General features: G+C 42.7%; 1 protein-coding gene across 1 annotated transcript in view; it reads right to left on the bottom strand.

Annotated features, from left to right (window-relative positions):
- Positions 1-1,909: 1,909 nt before the first annotated feature.
- Positions 1,910-12,084, bottom strand: part of Slc45a2 (solute carrier family 45 member 2) — a 29,596-nt gene continuing 19,421 nt past the window's right edge. The window contains exons 4-7 of the mRNA XM_051150969.1: positions 9,488-9,631; positions 8,732-8,855; positions 6,207-6,418; positions 1,910-2,570 (exon numbers count right to left, since the gene is read on the bottom strand). Of these exons, the coding sequence (XP_051006926.1) occupies positions 2,346-2,570; positions 6,207-6,418; positions 8,732-8,855; positions 9,488-9,631 (705 nt within the window). The 3' untranslated portion in view covers positions 1,910-2,345. The remainder of the gene's footprint in view (positions 2,571-6,206; positions 6,419-8,731; positions 8,856-9,487; positions 9,632-12,084) is intronic.

The following is a 12,084-nucleotide window of genomic DNA, read 5'->3' as shown; positions in this document are numbered from 1 at the left end:
ACGAAGAGATCCACAAAAACCATAGAATTATAAAGGCAAGGATGCTCCTTCAGTTCAGAACTGAGCAAAGGCTGTTTGGTTTGATTTTTACTAGAGCTCTGGCGTCCTCTATTGGTAAAACGGAGAAATGCAGCGTCTGCGGGGAAGTGGTCTTTAAAGTGCGCTTTGGAATTAAGATTGTTAAACTAAGACTGTTGAGTATCTCTTTCCATTTTAAAAATGTTTTTGTCTGATTAAATAGTTTCCTCTCTCCCACTCCATATGACGCCCTTTATTACTGTCAGTAAAGTTATGAGCCCTATATTATCGAGAAGTAAGGACAATTACTGCATGCTTAGCACACATGCACTTCCGTTTAATTCTTCCGTAAAGAAAACACTCCAACTTCTTTAAGTCCTTCTTTAAAAGTGTGGTGTACATCAGAGCAGCTAGCCTGGCACTTAAGTAAACTGTAACGCTGAAAGTGACACCACAACCACCACACACCCTCAGATCTTAAAATACACCCAGTTCTAGGCAAATACCAACCCTTAGAATTCTGCAGGTCTGACACAAGGTAAGTGATCATCCAATTAAAAGGAGATGGGGCTTCAATTCGAGTGTTAGGAAAAGCTTAATTGTTATTTGACTTAAAGAAGAAAGGGTGTCACTCTTGTGTAGGCTAGATGATTTTAATGTGAAAGTGATAGAGAGAAAGGCAAAACAAGAACAAAACAAAAAGAAAGGAAGAAAGCAGGCTTACTCCAGGCACAGGAGAAAATAAAAGACTAAGACCATTCCATTTTCAACTGGGTCAAGAAAAGGGGAGTTGCGAGTGGAAGCTGCCTCCTTGGGTAACGGAGTTCAGCAGTTCAGCACCTCGGAAAGCACCCGCTCTTCCTGCATGGGGTTACACATGCTCTTTGAGGTTTAAGTATTTGTGTGTGTGTGTGTGTGTGTGTGTGTGAGAGAGAGAGAGAGAGAGAGAGAGAGAGAGAGAGAGAGAGAGAGAGAGAGAGAGAGAGAGAGAGAGAGAGAGAGAGAGAAACAGAGACAGAGAGACAATGACAAGCAGACAGACAAGAAATAGAGAGACCAAGACAGTACAGAGAGACAAAAAGAAAGAGACAGATAGGACAGAGAGTGAAAGATAGATAAGGAGAGACAGACAGACAGAGATTGCTCTAGCTGAGTACTCAGCTCAGTACTCTACCAAATATTGTGAAATCAACATTGTGCACAGATACAGTAAAATTTGCTTCTTCCTGTGTTAACCTTTTCCCCTGAATCAATGATGTTTGATCATTCGTAGTAATAAAGGCCATACCCAGTGGCTGATCAGTGGTGGCTACGGGTCTAAGTAGGATGGCCCTAGGCAATAGAGCATAGTCCCAGCTGGACCATTCACTCATGTGTTCATTCCCATCTTCAAAGACAAAAACATTCCTTGGAATTATACTTAAGAATTACATGAAACTCTGCAGTTTCCGTGTAAGCCTTACAAAGGCACGGATAAGTAATCCCAGCACTTAGGGAGGCAGACACAGGTGGATCTCTGTGATTTCGAGGCCGGCCTAGCCTACAAAGCAAGTCCAGGACAGCCAAGGATAGACAGAGAAACCCTGTCTGTATCCAAGAAAGGAAGGAAGGAAGGAAAGAAAGAAGGGAGGGAGGGAGGGAGGGAGAGAGAGAGAGAGAGAGAGAGAGAGAGAGAGAGAGAGAGAGAGAGAGAAGTGCTTAATTGGGGGTGAGGCAGAATCCCATAGGAAAAACTCAGGAATTGCTTCTTGAAAGTGTCAATTCCACAGGATGAAATAAAGGAACAAACTCAAAAAAATGTTTTTACTGCATTAATGAAATGAACGAACACTTATAAGTTGCAGTTTCCAGAATGAGACATTCAAAGCAGACTTGTTAAGAATGCCACACATTAACAAGAATTAATTATGCACAAATTAAATCTGAATAAATCCACACCATGAGAAGAGCAATTGGCAATATTTCAAGTACTTCTGAATTTGAAGAAATATGTGATTTCCCAAAGGTATACGGATTGTCTTCTTTAAAAAATGACGTTACAAGCATCACAAGTGGGATTGATTTGTTCCTCAGGTGTTACCAAGGCTTGAAATGCCCCGTGAGAAGCATGGCTTGCCTTTCCTATGTCTGCAGTGAGGAGCAGTAGGGAAGATGCAGTGTGGCAGGCAATCCCACCGCCACCACTTTTTCCCATGTGTGCATGCAAGGTGAAATCCCAACATGGGGTATATAGGCCCCAAAGCTCAGGAGCCTGAAGAAGAAAACCTGTTCTCTTACCATGGGCTTCATTTGTCTGAGGTTTGGGTCCATGGTGTCTCTTTATAACCCTAATCTACATATCTAACAAAGAGAGCCACAAAGCAGCAGCCTATGAATGCCACAGCAGAGGCTGTGATCACCACAACGATGACACTCCCAGCCATATTGACCAGGAAGCCCAGGCCGCTGCCAACCAAGATCTGAGCCAGCTGCACCATGCAGGTGAGAGCAGCGCAGTCCACACCTTTGCCTCTTCCACAGCCGCCAGGGCCTCCAGGGGCTCCCTGCTGCATCTGCAAGGGAACACAGGAACAGCAATTGACCTACAAGGCATTTCCACACAGGGTCAGGAGTCAGTGTACTTTCTCTGTGAAGAGCCCAATGGTAGATACCTCTCTGCTTTGCGGGTTCTTGGTTGTAACTATTTGGCTCTGCTTTCACAGCTTAAGGTTTGTGCAAGAATAAGTTGCATTCCAATGCAGCCTTATGGGCATTGGTGTTAGATTTCCTGTTATTTTTCAGTGTCACAAAGCAGCATCTTCTTTAATTTTGTTTTCAATCTTTTACAAACTTAAAGGGATTCTTAGCTTATAAACTGTTGAAAAGCAAGCAGCACGCTGCCTTTGGCCAGCAGGCTACAGTTTGCTAATTCCTAATTGAGGGACTCAGGGAACTCCATTGGTGCTGTCTTCCTGCTTTGCAAGGAAGCCTTTTCCTCCACCGTTAATGAGGTTTTGGCTTAAACATTAATATGGTCAGAATTCTTTGTAAGAAGTATATAAACACAATATTGCAGAAACTCAAAGCAACAACCCGAATCTTTTCTCTTCCATGGTGTTAAAAAGTCAAACATTTTCAAAAGAATGCTAACTTATTTTTAAACACAGGAGAAGCAAGGTACAACCCCTTCACAGCCTGGTTATTCTGTGGATAGTTGATATTTGACTCCAATTGGCTCACATTGCCATGTGGTGTCTCTTACATGCTAGGCCTTGTGCAAGGGTGCTTTGCAGCCAGCACCTTATTTTGTCATTAACACCCACCAAGGTGCAAGTACTACTGTCATTATCCACAGGACAACAACAGCACTGGCTGTCATTTTTGGAGACTTGTGAGCTATTAAGTAGGCGCTATGCTGAGCACAGTATATACATTCATGGTTTCTTTCCCACCTGCTTTACGTAGTGGATATCATTTTTCACTTCACTGATAAGGCTACCTGGTGTCTGGTTTTCTCTCTACTCTTAAATAAAATAAGCCTTGTGAAGAAAAATGAATATTATCCTCTCAATAAAAAATGGGTATATATGAAAACACATTCATATTTGCTTGGTTTTCATTTAAAAATATTGAAAAGATAAATTCTTAAAAATCTAGTAAGAAAAAAATCTAGTAAGAATGATAACATAGCATGCATAAGGTGGGGGCGTGGACAGAAGAGATATGAAGGAAGCCACTTTACAAGAACACTTTTGGACATTGTTAATTACTGAACCTCACGGGACCATCACCTCTTGTAAAAGTGAGCTCACTGTGCATGCTGCTTAATGATTAAGTGAATAACATGGTCCGTGTCACACAGCTTCAAGGAGGTCAGGGAGGCAGAATTTCAGGCTAGTTACCTTTGATTGCAAACCTCGTTTGTTTTTGTTTTGGCTTTGTTTTGTTTACTTTGTGTCAGGCCCAAAGGAAACTGCAGATTATGGGGTTAGACGAAAGCCAGCACTCCTCAGGAGCTTTCAAAGCTGTTTCCCCTCTAGCAAAGGAGCCGTTTCCCTTGTCATTGGCAGAAGGGGCAAATGGCTGTCTGTGCTGCCTCTTATACCAGAGTGATGCTGTTACACACCGCGGAGTCCATGCTAACACGCTCTTCCCACCCTCACCCCTACCCTAAACCCCTCCAGCAAATGGCCTTCCTTCCTGCCAGCTATATTCATTCTCCTTATAACCCCACTATTTTGGCTATGCTCACTCTTTCGCTTGCTCTCTGTCTGCCTCTCCCCTCCCCCTTTCTCTGCTCTCCCATGCTTAGTCTGCTGGCCATGCTTCAGCCTACTACTTCTCTCTATTCTGGACTGTTCCAGATGCCTCTGGCTGTTCTCTCTCATGTCTACAATGAAAACCTTCCCCATGACCATGGGATGGCCATGTCATGAGCTTCTGCATTCTGATGCCAGTAACTCTTTGCAAAAGAGAGAGGCTTTTCTGGTGACTATTTTTTTTAAACAGCAGCCCTTGGCTATTTTGGCTATGCTCACTCTTTCGCTTGCTCTCTGTCTGTCTCTCCCCTCCCCCTTTCTCTGCTCTCCCATGCTCAGTCTGCTGGCCATGCTTCAGCCTACTACTTCTCTCTATTCTGGACTCTTCCAGATGCCTCTGGCTGTTCTCTCTCGTGTCTACAATGAAAACCTTCCCCATGACCATGGGATGGCCATGTCATGAGCTTCTGCATTCTGATGCCAGTAACTCTTTGTGAAAGAGAGAGGCTATTCTGGTGACTATTTTTTTTTTAAACAGCAGCCCTTCCCCATGATGCACTGCACTCACCACTCTTGCTTGGAAGGACTTAGCTCCTGGTGCAGCTCTGCCTTGCTGCACATGCCAGATCAAATGATGCTAAGCACAAGATGAGTACACTGACTTGCACTCCGTGTGTTATGGTTTCAGGCTGAGATGGATTGAACTCACGGTTCTTGCTTTCAATTTTTCATCATTGCTCCATTTAAATAAGTGGAAATCAGTTTGCACAGAGAGACTCTTGCACCTTTTTATGAAATGAGGCAACCATTCTAGAACGAAACTCCCCACACACACTTCTCATTGTCAAGACCAAAGGAAATCTTAATTCCCCAAACTCCAAAACTCAGTGCACACGTCCAGAAATGAAAGTCTAGGCCCCGCTCAGGTCAGACTACAGAAGGATTCCTGGCAGTTAGATAAAAGCCAGCATTCCTCCGGAACTTATGAAACAGTTTACTCTCTGCCAAAAGGAGTCATCTCCCTTGCCTCGGGCAGGAGGGACGTATGACTCCCCATTAACATCTACCTGTGGTTATATATCTATGTCCATGCTGGCCTCCAGGTTGCTATAGTACTGATTATACAGTTCAAAGCCCCCATCCTGGCCCTACACACACACACACACACACACACACACACACACACACACACACACACACGCCTCTACTTCAAACCCCTAGGCCTGCTCCAGCTCATGGGTGTCCCCGCCTCCAACTACTCAGCTTCCTCATAACCTTCTACTCTCCCTAGTCTCTCTTGATATTCTCTGTTTCCTTCTGCTTTCCTAGCCTTGGCTATGTCCAGTGGGCTGTTTGGTTTGGTTTGGTTTTTGAACTCTTCTAAATGACTCTGGCTATTTTCTCCCTCTTATCCACAATTTTAAAACTCCTTAATGGTTGGGTGACCATTTCAATGGTTTCTGCACTGTACTCCTAGACTACAGCCATGAGATCCATTGAAGGTCCTACCTTACAGCCTGAATTCCAAGCCATAGGTGGATTGCACCTCTCTCCAGGAATCGTGATAAGGATCAAGTCTCAGCTCCCACCTAAAGTCCCAAGAAATGCTGCCTTGCTTCTCTGTAGAGCTTAGGACAGAGAAGGTATCAAGGTGAGCATCTAGAAATGCTGGGGTGAACTGGAAAGCACCCACGGGGTGGTTGCAAAAGACTTTGGTCCCCTTCCTTAGTTTCAGTCTGATCATGGACTACTATCCCAGCATCAGTAAGCCTACCTTCCTCAATCAGACAATTAGGAGTCAAAATCGTCATCCTATAACCCAAAAGGGTGCGTCAGGGTTCGCAGCAAGGAAGGAAGAACTCAGCTAGGTTTGTAGTCATGACTACATGGTTATGACTGTCTAAGCCATCCCTGCACCCATCCTTCGGGTAAATTCTCTTCTTCACCCACCTCCTTCTCCTCCTCACGGTGGTACTCGGCAATGAGGTTAAAGGGCACAGTATACAACGTGCTGGACATCACACCAAACATAGAACAGAGGACCAGGGTGGAGTAGACATTTGGAAAGAGTCCTATGAATCCTGTTCCCAGGCCAAAGAGCAAATATCCCATGAAATAAAGGCCCTTTAATCCAATGTAGGAAACCATAGCTTTCTGAAAGTCTGTAGGAAAAATAAAAGAGAAAATTACAGCTGGCAGCGCCTCATAATCTTCAATAACTTCAGATAATCCTTTCTTTTGAAGATGCACTTTTCTTTTTCAGACAACTTCCTTTGATACTGAGTCAGGGACAAAACACTTCCTTATCTGAGTGCCAGAAACAGCTGGATTTGGGGATCAGTTCTAAATCCTTTGCATAAAAGACAGCATGAAATTACCTCACTGATTTTATTGTCCATAGAGAAGAACCAGGTACTGTTTAGCAGCCAAATATTGAAAGAACCTTGGTGAGGGGACCGAGGGATGAAAGACATAGAGGAAGAGTCATGTTCATTCTGATGAGAAAGATCCTGCTCAAGAGATCCAATGGGCAGCGTATGCTTATCCTGACCACACCACGCAGTGTCTGGTTAGGTGTATTAAATCAGCTAAGTTTCACAGGACGATCCAATTCAGTCTTAGTTTCTTAGCCCCAACCTGAAGGTTGTCTGTACAGGTAAGAAAGATGTGAGGTTCCCTCCAGACATTTCCCTGTCTTGTCAATCCTGTGAAAGCTGTGAAGGGGTTCCCACAGTCTCCTCACCCCCTCCCATTGGCTCCTTCAACCCCCTCCCATTGGCTCCTTCACTGAGACAAGTTTCTTAACTGCTCATTGACTCAGCTTTCTTACCTAAAATATTGGGAATAAAATACAGTTCTTTATAGTGGAGGTTATTAGTCAGGATCAAACGAGGCAATATATATGAGAAATAACTCAGCACAGGACACATAGATGATGTCCAATTAGTGCGGCTATTTATATTTTACTGACTTCAGGGTAGGCCAAAATAGTTAACTTCAACCTTGGTTCTCTTCTTAGCATATATTTGCAGATACAAACACAGGGAAAGAGTTATCTCCTCTACCTTAATCTATCTGGTCGCGCACACGAGACTAAATGATAGATGCGTGAGAAATGCCTATTGAGAATGAAGTGTTGCTTAGCCACTGTAATTATCATTGGATTCATACTGCATAGACAAGAGACAAAAATCTGTATTACATTTGAATCAATTAAGAAACAAAGCACAGTCTCAGGTCATTGGGTGGAAGACAAGCTGTGGAAAAGACAATCAGACAACGTGACTTCCCATATTAAATGCATCCCATGCCTGGAGTTCTTCTGGGAGGCTGGAGAACGGAAGCAGTGCAAAGCTAGGTCAATGTCATAATCATCCTTGACAAGCCTGTTTGTTTCACAATTTATATTTACACAGAAAATCCAGTCTAAGCTGTCTTGGTGCTCAAAAGACATCAATGCACAGCTCTTGTCTAGGTCAGGCCAAAGAGAGACAAAGATAGAAAAGGAGATATTTGGACACATCTATAACTACATAATAACATCTATAAGAATGCTATAAAGGCTGAAAGTCTTGTGAAAAGCACTTAGGTCATGAAGAGAAGCCAATACATTTCAAGGACTAAATTCCCTTGCCTCTGCTGCCTATGACACTCAGAGTCGGCTGCATCCTCAATAGTGCTGTCTTTGTCATAGGAAGAAATTAATGCATTGAATATTAGGTGTGGATACTAGTATGAGATAGAAAAGTCAGCTCTATCTCAGTACTCGGTTATTGAAATGACTGCTAGAAGGCTGTTTCTTGGCTGTGCAGATGGTGTGGAAACAAGTTCAGTTTCCTATTAGTATTCTCCACCCAGGCATCCACATTACCTTGTGGGTGGAGCTTTACATACCTGGAGATGCTGGGTTTTTATCTGCTGCCATGCTATGAATTGAGAGCAGAGAACTCATGCTGTGTGTGAGAGAAGGAGATGATAGCCTCTGCCGATGACAGGGTGAGAAGCAGGAGGAACACATAGTATTCCAGAGGAAGCACAAGTTAAGGTATCCATAGGAGGAATTAGGGGTCATCTACAAAGCTGCTTAATCATCTATGAAATCTACAAAACACCTTTGAAGTCACTAGTGATCTTATTCCAGTGGAACAGGGAGCTACTGTGATTCACATATCATCCATCCACTATTTCACCATCTTGTTCACAAAATTCTCTTTTGTTTTCTAAGAAATATTTACCAGAAACCCATTGGTTACAAACACAATTCAAGCAAAATGAGTCCTAGAATTAACTACAAAAAAAAAAAAAAAATGATGCTTTGTGTGATCCTTTCTAAAAAAAAATAAAAAAATTTAAAGAAAGCAGTTTTTCCTGATTCCCTTAAAGGTATCAAGAATCTAATCTTTTAAAGAGAAGAAAATAGACTGCAGCTCCCACTGCTAGCTATTTGAGGACACGCTTAGGAGAAGAACACTTACAGGAATAAACTGAAGAAAACACAGAGTTGATGCACAAGCCCCAACATCCAACCTCAACTCCTCTTTCATAGGTGAGGAACTCTGTGGAGTTGTGTGCACTGTAGGGATCCCCGTGGTATACGATCTGAAAGAGACATTCCAGTGGTTGAGTAGTTAGCACAGTGTGGTAGACAGACCTTCTGGTATTTATCTATCCTTGGGGAAGGGGGCCCTTCCTAAGGCATAGAGTCCAATCAGACATCCCCTGGTCACGCCTATCATCTATTGTGTCCCCTTCAAGGACTTTCATGGAGTATACTACCTATACATCAAATATAAACTACGCTTCTCTGGAGTGATCTTTAATGATCCCACCTCTCAACCTAACACCTGGCCCTGTCTGACTTAATGCCTTTCTCTAGTACAGCTGACAGACGTCCAAGTCTGCATTTCACACAGCATTTCTATTCCCACTGAGAATTCTTTCTTACCCTGTCTTATCTCTGAAAGGCAATATACCTTCCATGGCTCATACCTCTTTTATGAAGCTTGCCATGGGCTCTGAAGATCATATCTACTCTTGTCTATGTGTTACGTTTGATCACACAGTGGTAGATCTCACAGTGTTTAGTTTTACAGGCTATAGCAGCCTACTTCTAGTCTTGTAACTGTAGACCAGTTACAATGACAATCCTCGAAGGCACTCTTCGCTACATCTGTTCCAAAGGCTGGACAAAAGGAACTCCCGATGAGGATATGGACATACACATTAGTTACCTGCCCCATGAAATCTGTGAAGAAGAGCATGTTGGACAGGAAGGCAGTCCATCCAATGAGGTGGCTGATGCAAAGGAAACGGTAATGGGAAGGCATGTTCACTAATGCCCTCAGAAGTGACCTCATCGACATTGCCCTCTGACTCTGAAAGAAAAACATAGATCTTCAGTGTAGGTGCCCAGCCAGTAGCTTGGGTATTATCACGTGACATCACAAGCTGGTTTCCATGGAGCTAAACTCATTGATAGTGGCCTATTAAAAGTGAATGACTATGTAGCAGCCCTGGACCCATAAATAAGTTTCATAACCTAAGGGTAGGGAGTCTTGGGATGAAGCTACACTGAGCCCAAGATACAAGAAACAGCTAAGACTCTAAGTGGTACTTCTGTAAGAGGACAAAGCCTACAAGTCTAAACAAATGCTTAGATAAATATTATTCTTAGACTATGGTAGGCTAATTCAAGAGGAAGCTTATGATCTCTTGTCTCGGCAGTGCCTATACTTCTGTTTTGTTACGTGTAAGGAGGGAACTGGAAAGTACAATTAAGGTTACTAGTTAGTGGACGTTGAGGAAATTAACAGGAAGATAACCTGGTTAATACTAGATGAATCACACAAGCCCTTAGGAAGCAGTTGTTTTGTTTTGTTTTCCAGCTGGGAGCAGAAGCAGAGCTCGCAGTGACTTAACTAAGAGAGTGACTGCCGTTGGAAACAGAAGACGCCACGTGTAAAGGAGCTAAGAGTGGTCCTTCAAAGCTTAGAGCAGCTCTTAGACACTAGTCCACCAGAAAACAGGAACCTAACTCTCACCTCACAAGGAACTGGGCTTTGCCAATGACCTGCATGTGTTTGAAGGCAGGTTCTGTCCGGCTGAACTCCCACCTGAGAATCCAGCACTGTTGACATCACAACTGCAGTGCTCAGCAGAGAACCCACTGGAACCCACCAATACTTTTGATCTATAAAACTGTGAGATGATTGTCCAATGCTCTTTTAAGCATTGTAAGAATGTTTTAGTAAGCTAAGGCAGAGAGTTAATCAACTCCCTGTCCTTGGCGAGGCAGTGCTCTCAGGTCACTTCTCCAACTGTTGCCAATGATGGAGATATGTAAATGAGCTTTTTGTTAAGTTTAAAATGTGAACAGTGTAAATACACACATATAAAAGATGAATACCCCCTTGGTGGGGAGGCCTGGTGGCACTCAAAGAAAGAATAAGCAGGATACCAAAGTGAGACTTGATAGCCTATGACCATATAGAGGGGGAGGAGGTCCCCCTCCATCATAGACCTAGGGGAGGGGAATAGGGTGAAAGAGGGAGGGAGGAATGAGAGGGTACAAGTCATGGGATTAAAAATTGAGTTGTAATCTGAATAAATTAATAAAAAAATTTTAATTTTTAAAAAAGATTCAGAGTCCACAGGAAAGAAACACAAAAGTATTCTCTGAAGGAGAAGAGGCAGACATTGAGAGTCAAACTATTTTGGCATGCCGGGATGAGAGATGGGTTTTTATGGACTCTAGTTTGAACTCCTTAACGGTTCATGTCTCTTCCTGTTCCAAAGAATTCTGGCTTTAAATTGTGCAGCCACCCTCAGTTTGGAACCAATGACTGTAAGAAAGAATGTCAACTTTGACCTTGGGTTTGATACCGGCCCCAAGGGCATAGCTAGAGACATCCCTGGATGTGCGCAGGGAAGTGCCACATGCTTATCTGTGAGCCCGTGATGCCTTGCTTCATTTCTTATTCTTCCTTTGTTTCTTTTATAATACCTATTCTTTTTATAGCTTTGCACACTTTGGTATATTTTTATTTGTTTTTGAGACAGAGTCTTATGTACAGTAGGACTTGCCTGTTCTGGAACTTATAAACGACCTGGATAGACTTGAACTTACATAGATCCAAATCCCTCTGCCTCCTAAGTACTGAGATTCAGGGCCTGGGCCACCACACCTAGCCTAGTTTGTGTCTTAACCCAGACCAAAAAAACAAAATTAGATTCTAAATCCTATATGTGGTACATACCGCTGTTGTTTGCTTTGCTTTTCTTCTTGTCATTCAACTGAAAAATAGTGAGATATGCTACATCATGTTTTCAAATATGTATATGTTACAGAATCACTAGATAGGGCAAGCAGATGCCTCATCACCCACAATTTTCTATCTATCTATCTATCTATCTATCTATCTATCTATCTATCTATCTATTCCAAAACAAGCAAACAAAAACAAAAATCAAAACCAACAAAAAAAATAATGAGATAGTAAAATAAAAAAGCAAAACAAAATTAAACAAAATATACCTGCTTCCCTTTATACACACAGACAAAATCCAAACCAAGACAACAGCAAACTCTGGAGTCCCTCATTTGCTTGCCCAATACTGAGCTGAGTTTCTTTTGGACAGTAAATGTTTGCCAGAATATCGTTTACAAATTCATCCTCCTATTCGGCACCTTGCCTGCTCTCTGTGGAGTTTCCTTTGCTGCACAGGGGTCTTTTGATGTCATGCAATCCCATGTTTCTATCCTTACTTTATACTTTAGCATGATAACCAACCAAAAATTTCTATCCCCTGCTTAAGGCCACATAACTTC

Source organism: Acomys russatus, chromosome 9 (genome assembly GCF_903995435.1).
Source record: "Acomys russatus chromosome 9, mAcoRus1.1, whole genome shotgun sequence".
NCBI lineage: Eukaryota > Metazoa > Chordata > Mammalia > Rodentia > Muridae > Acomys > Acomys russatus.
This window is presented reverse-complemented; position numbering and strand designations above follow the sequence as displayed.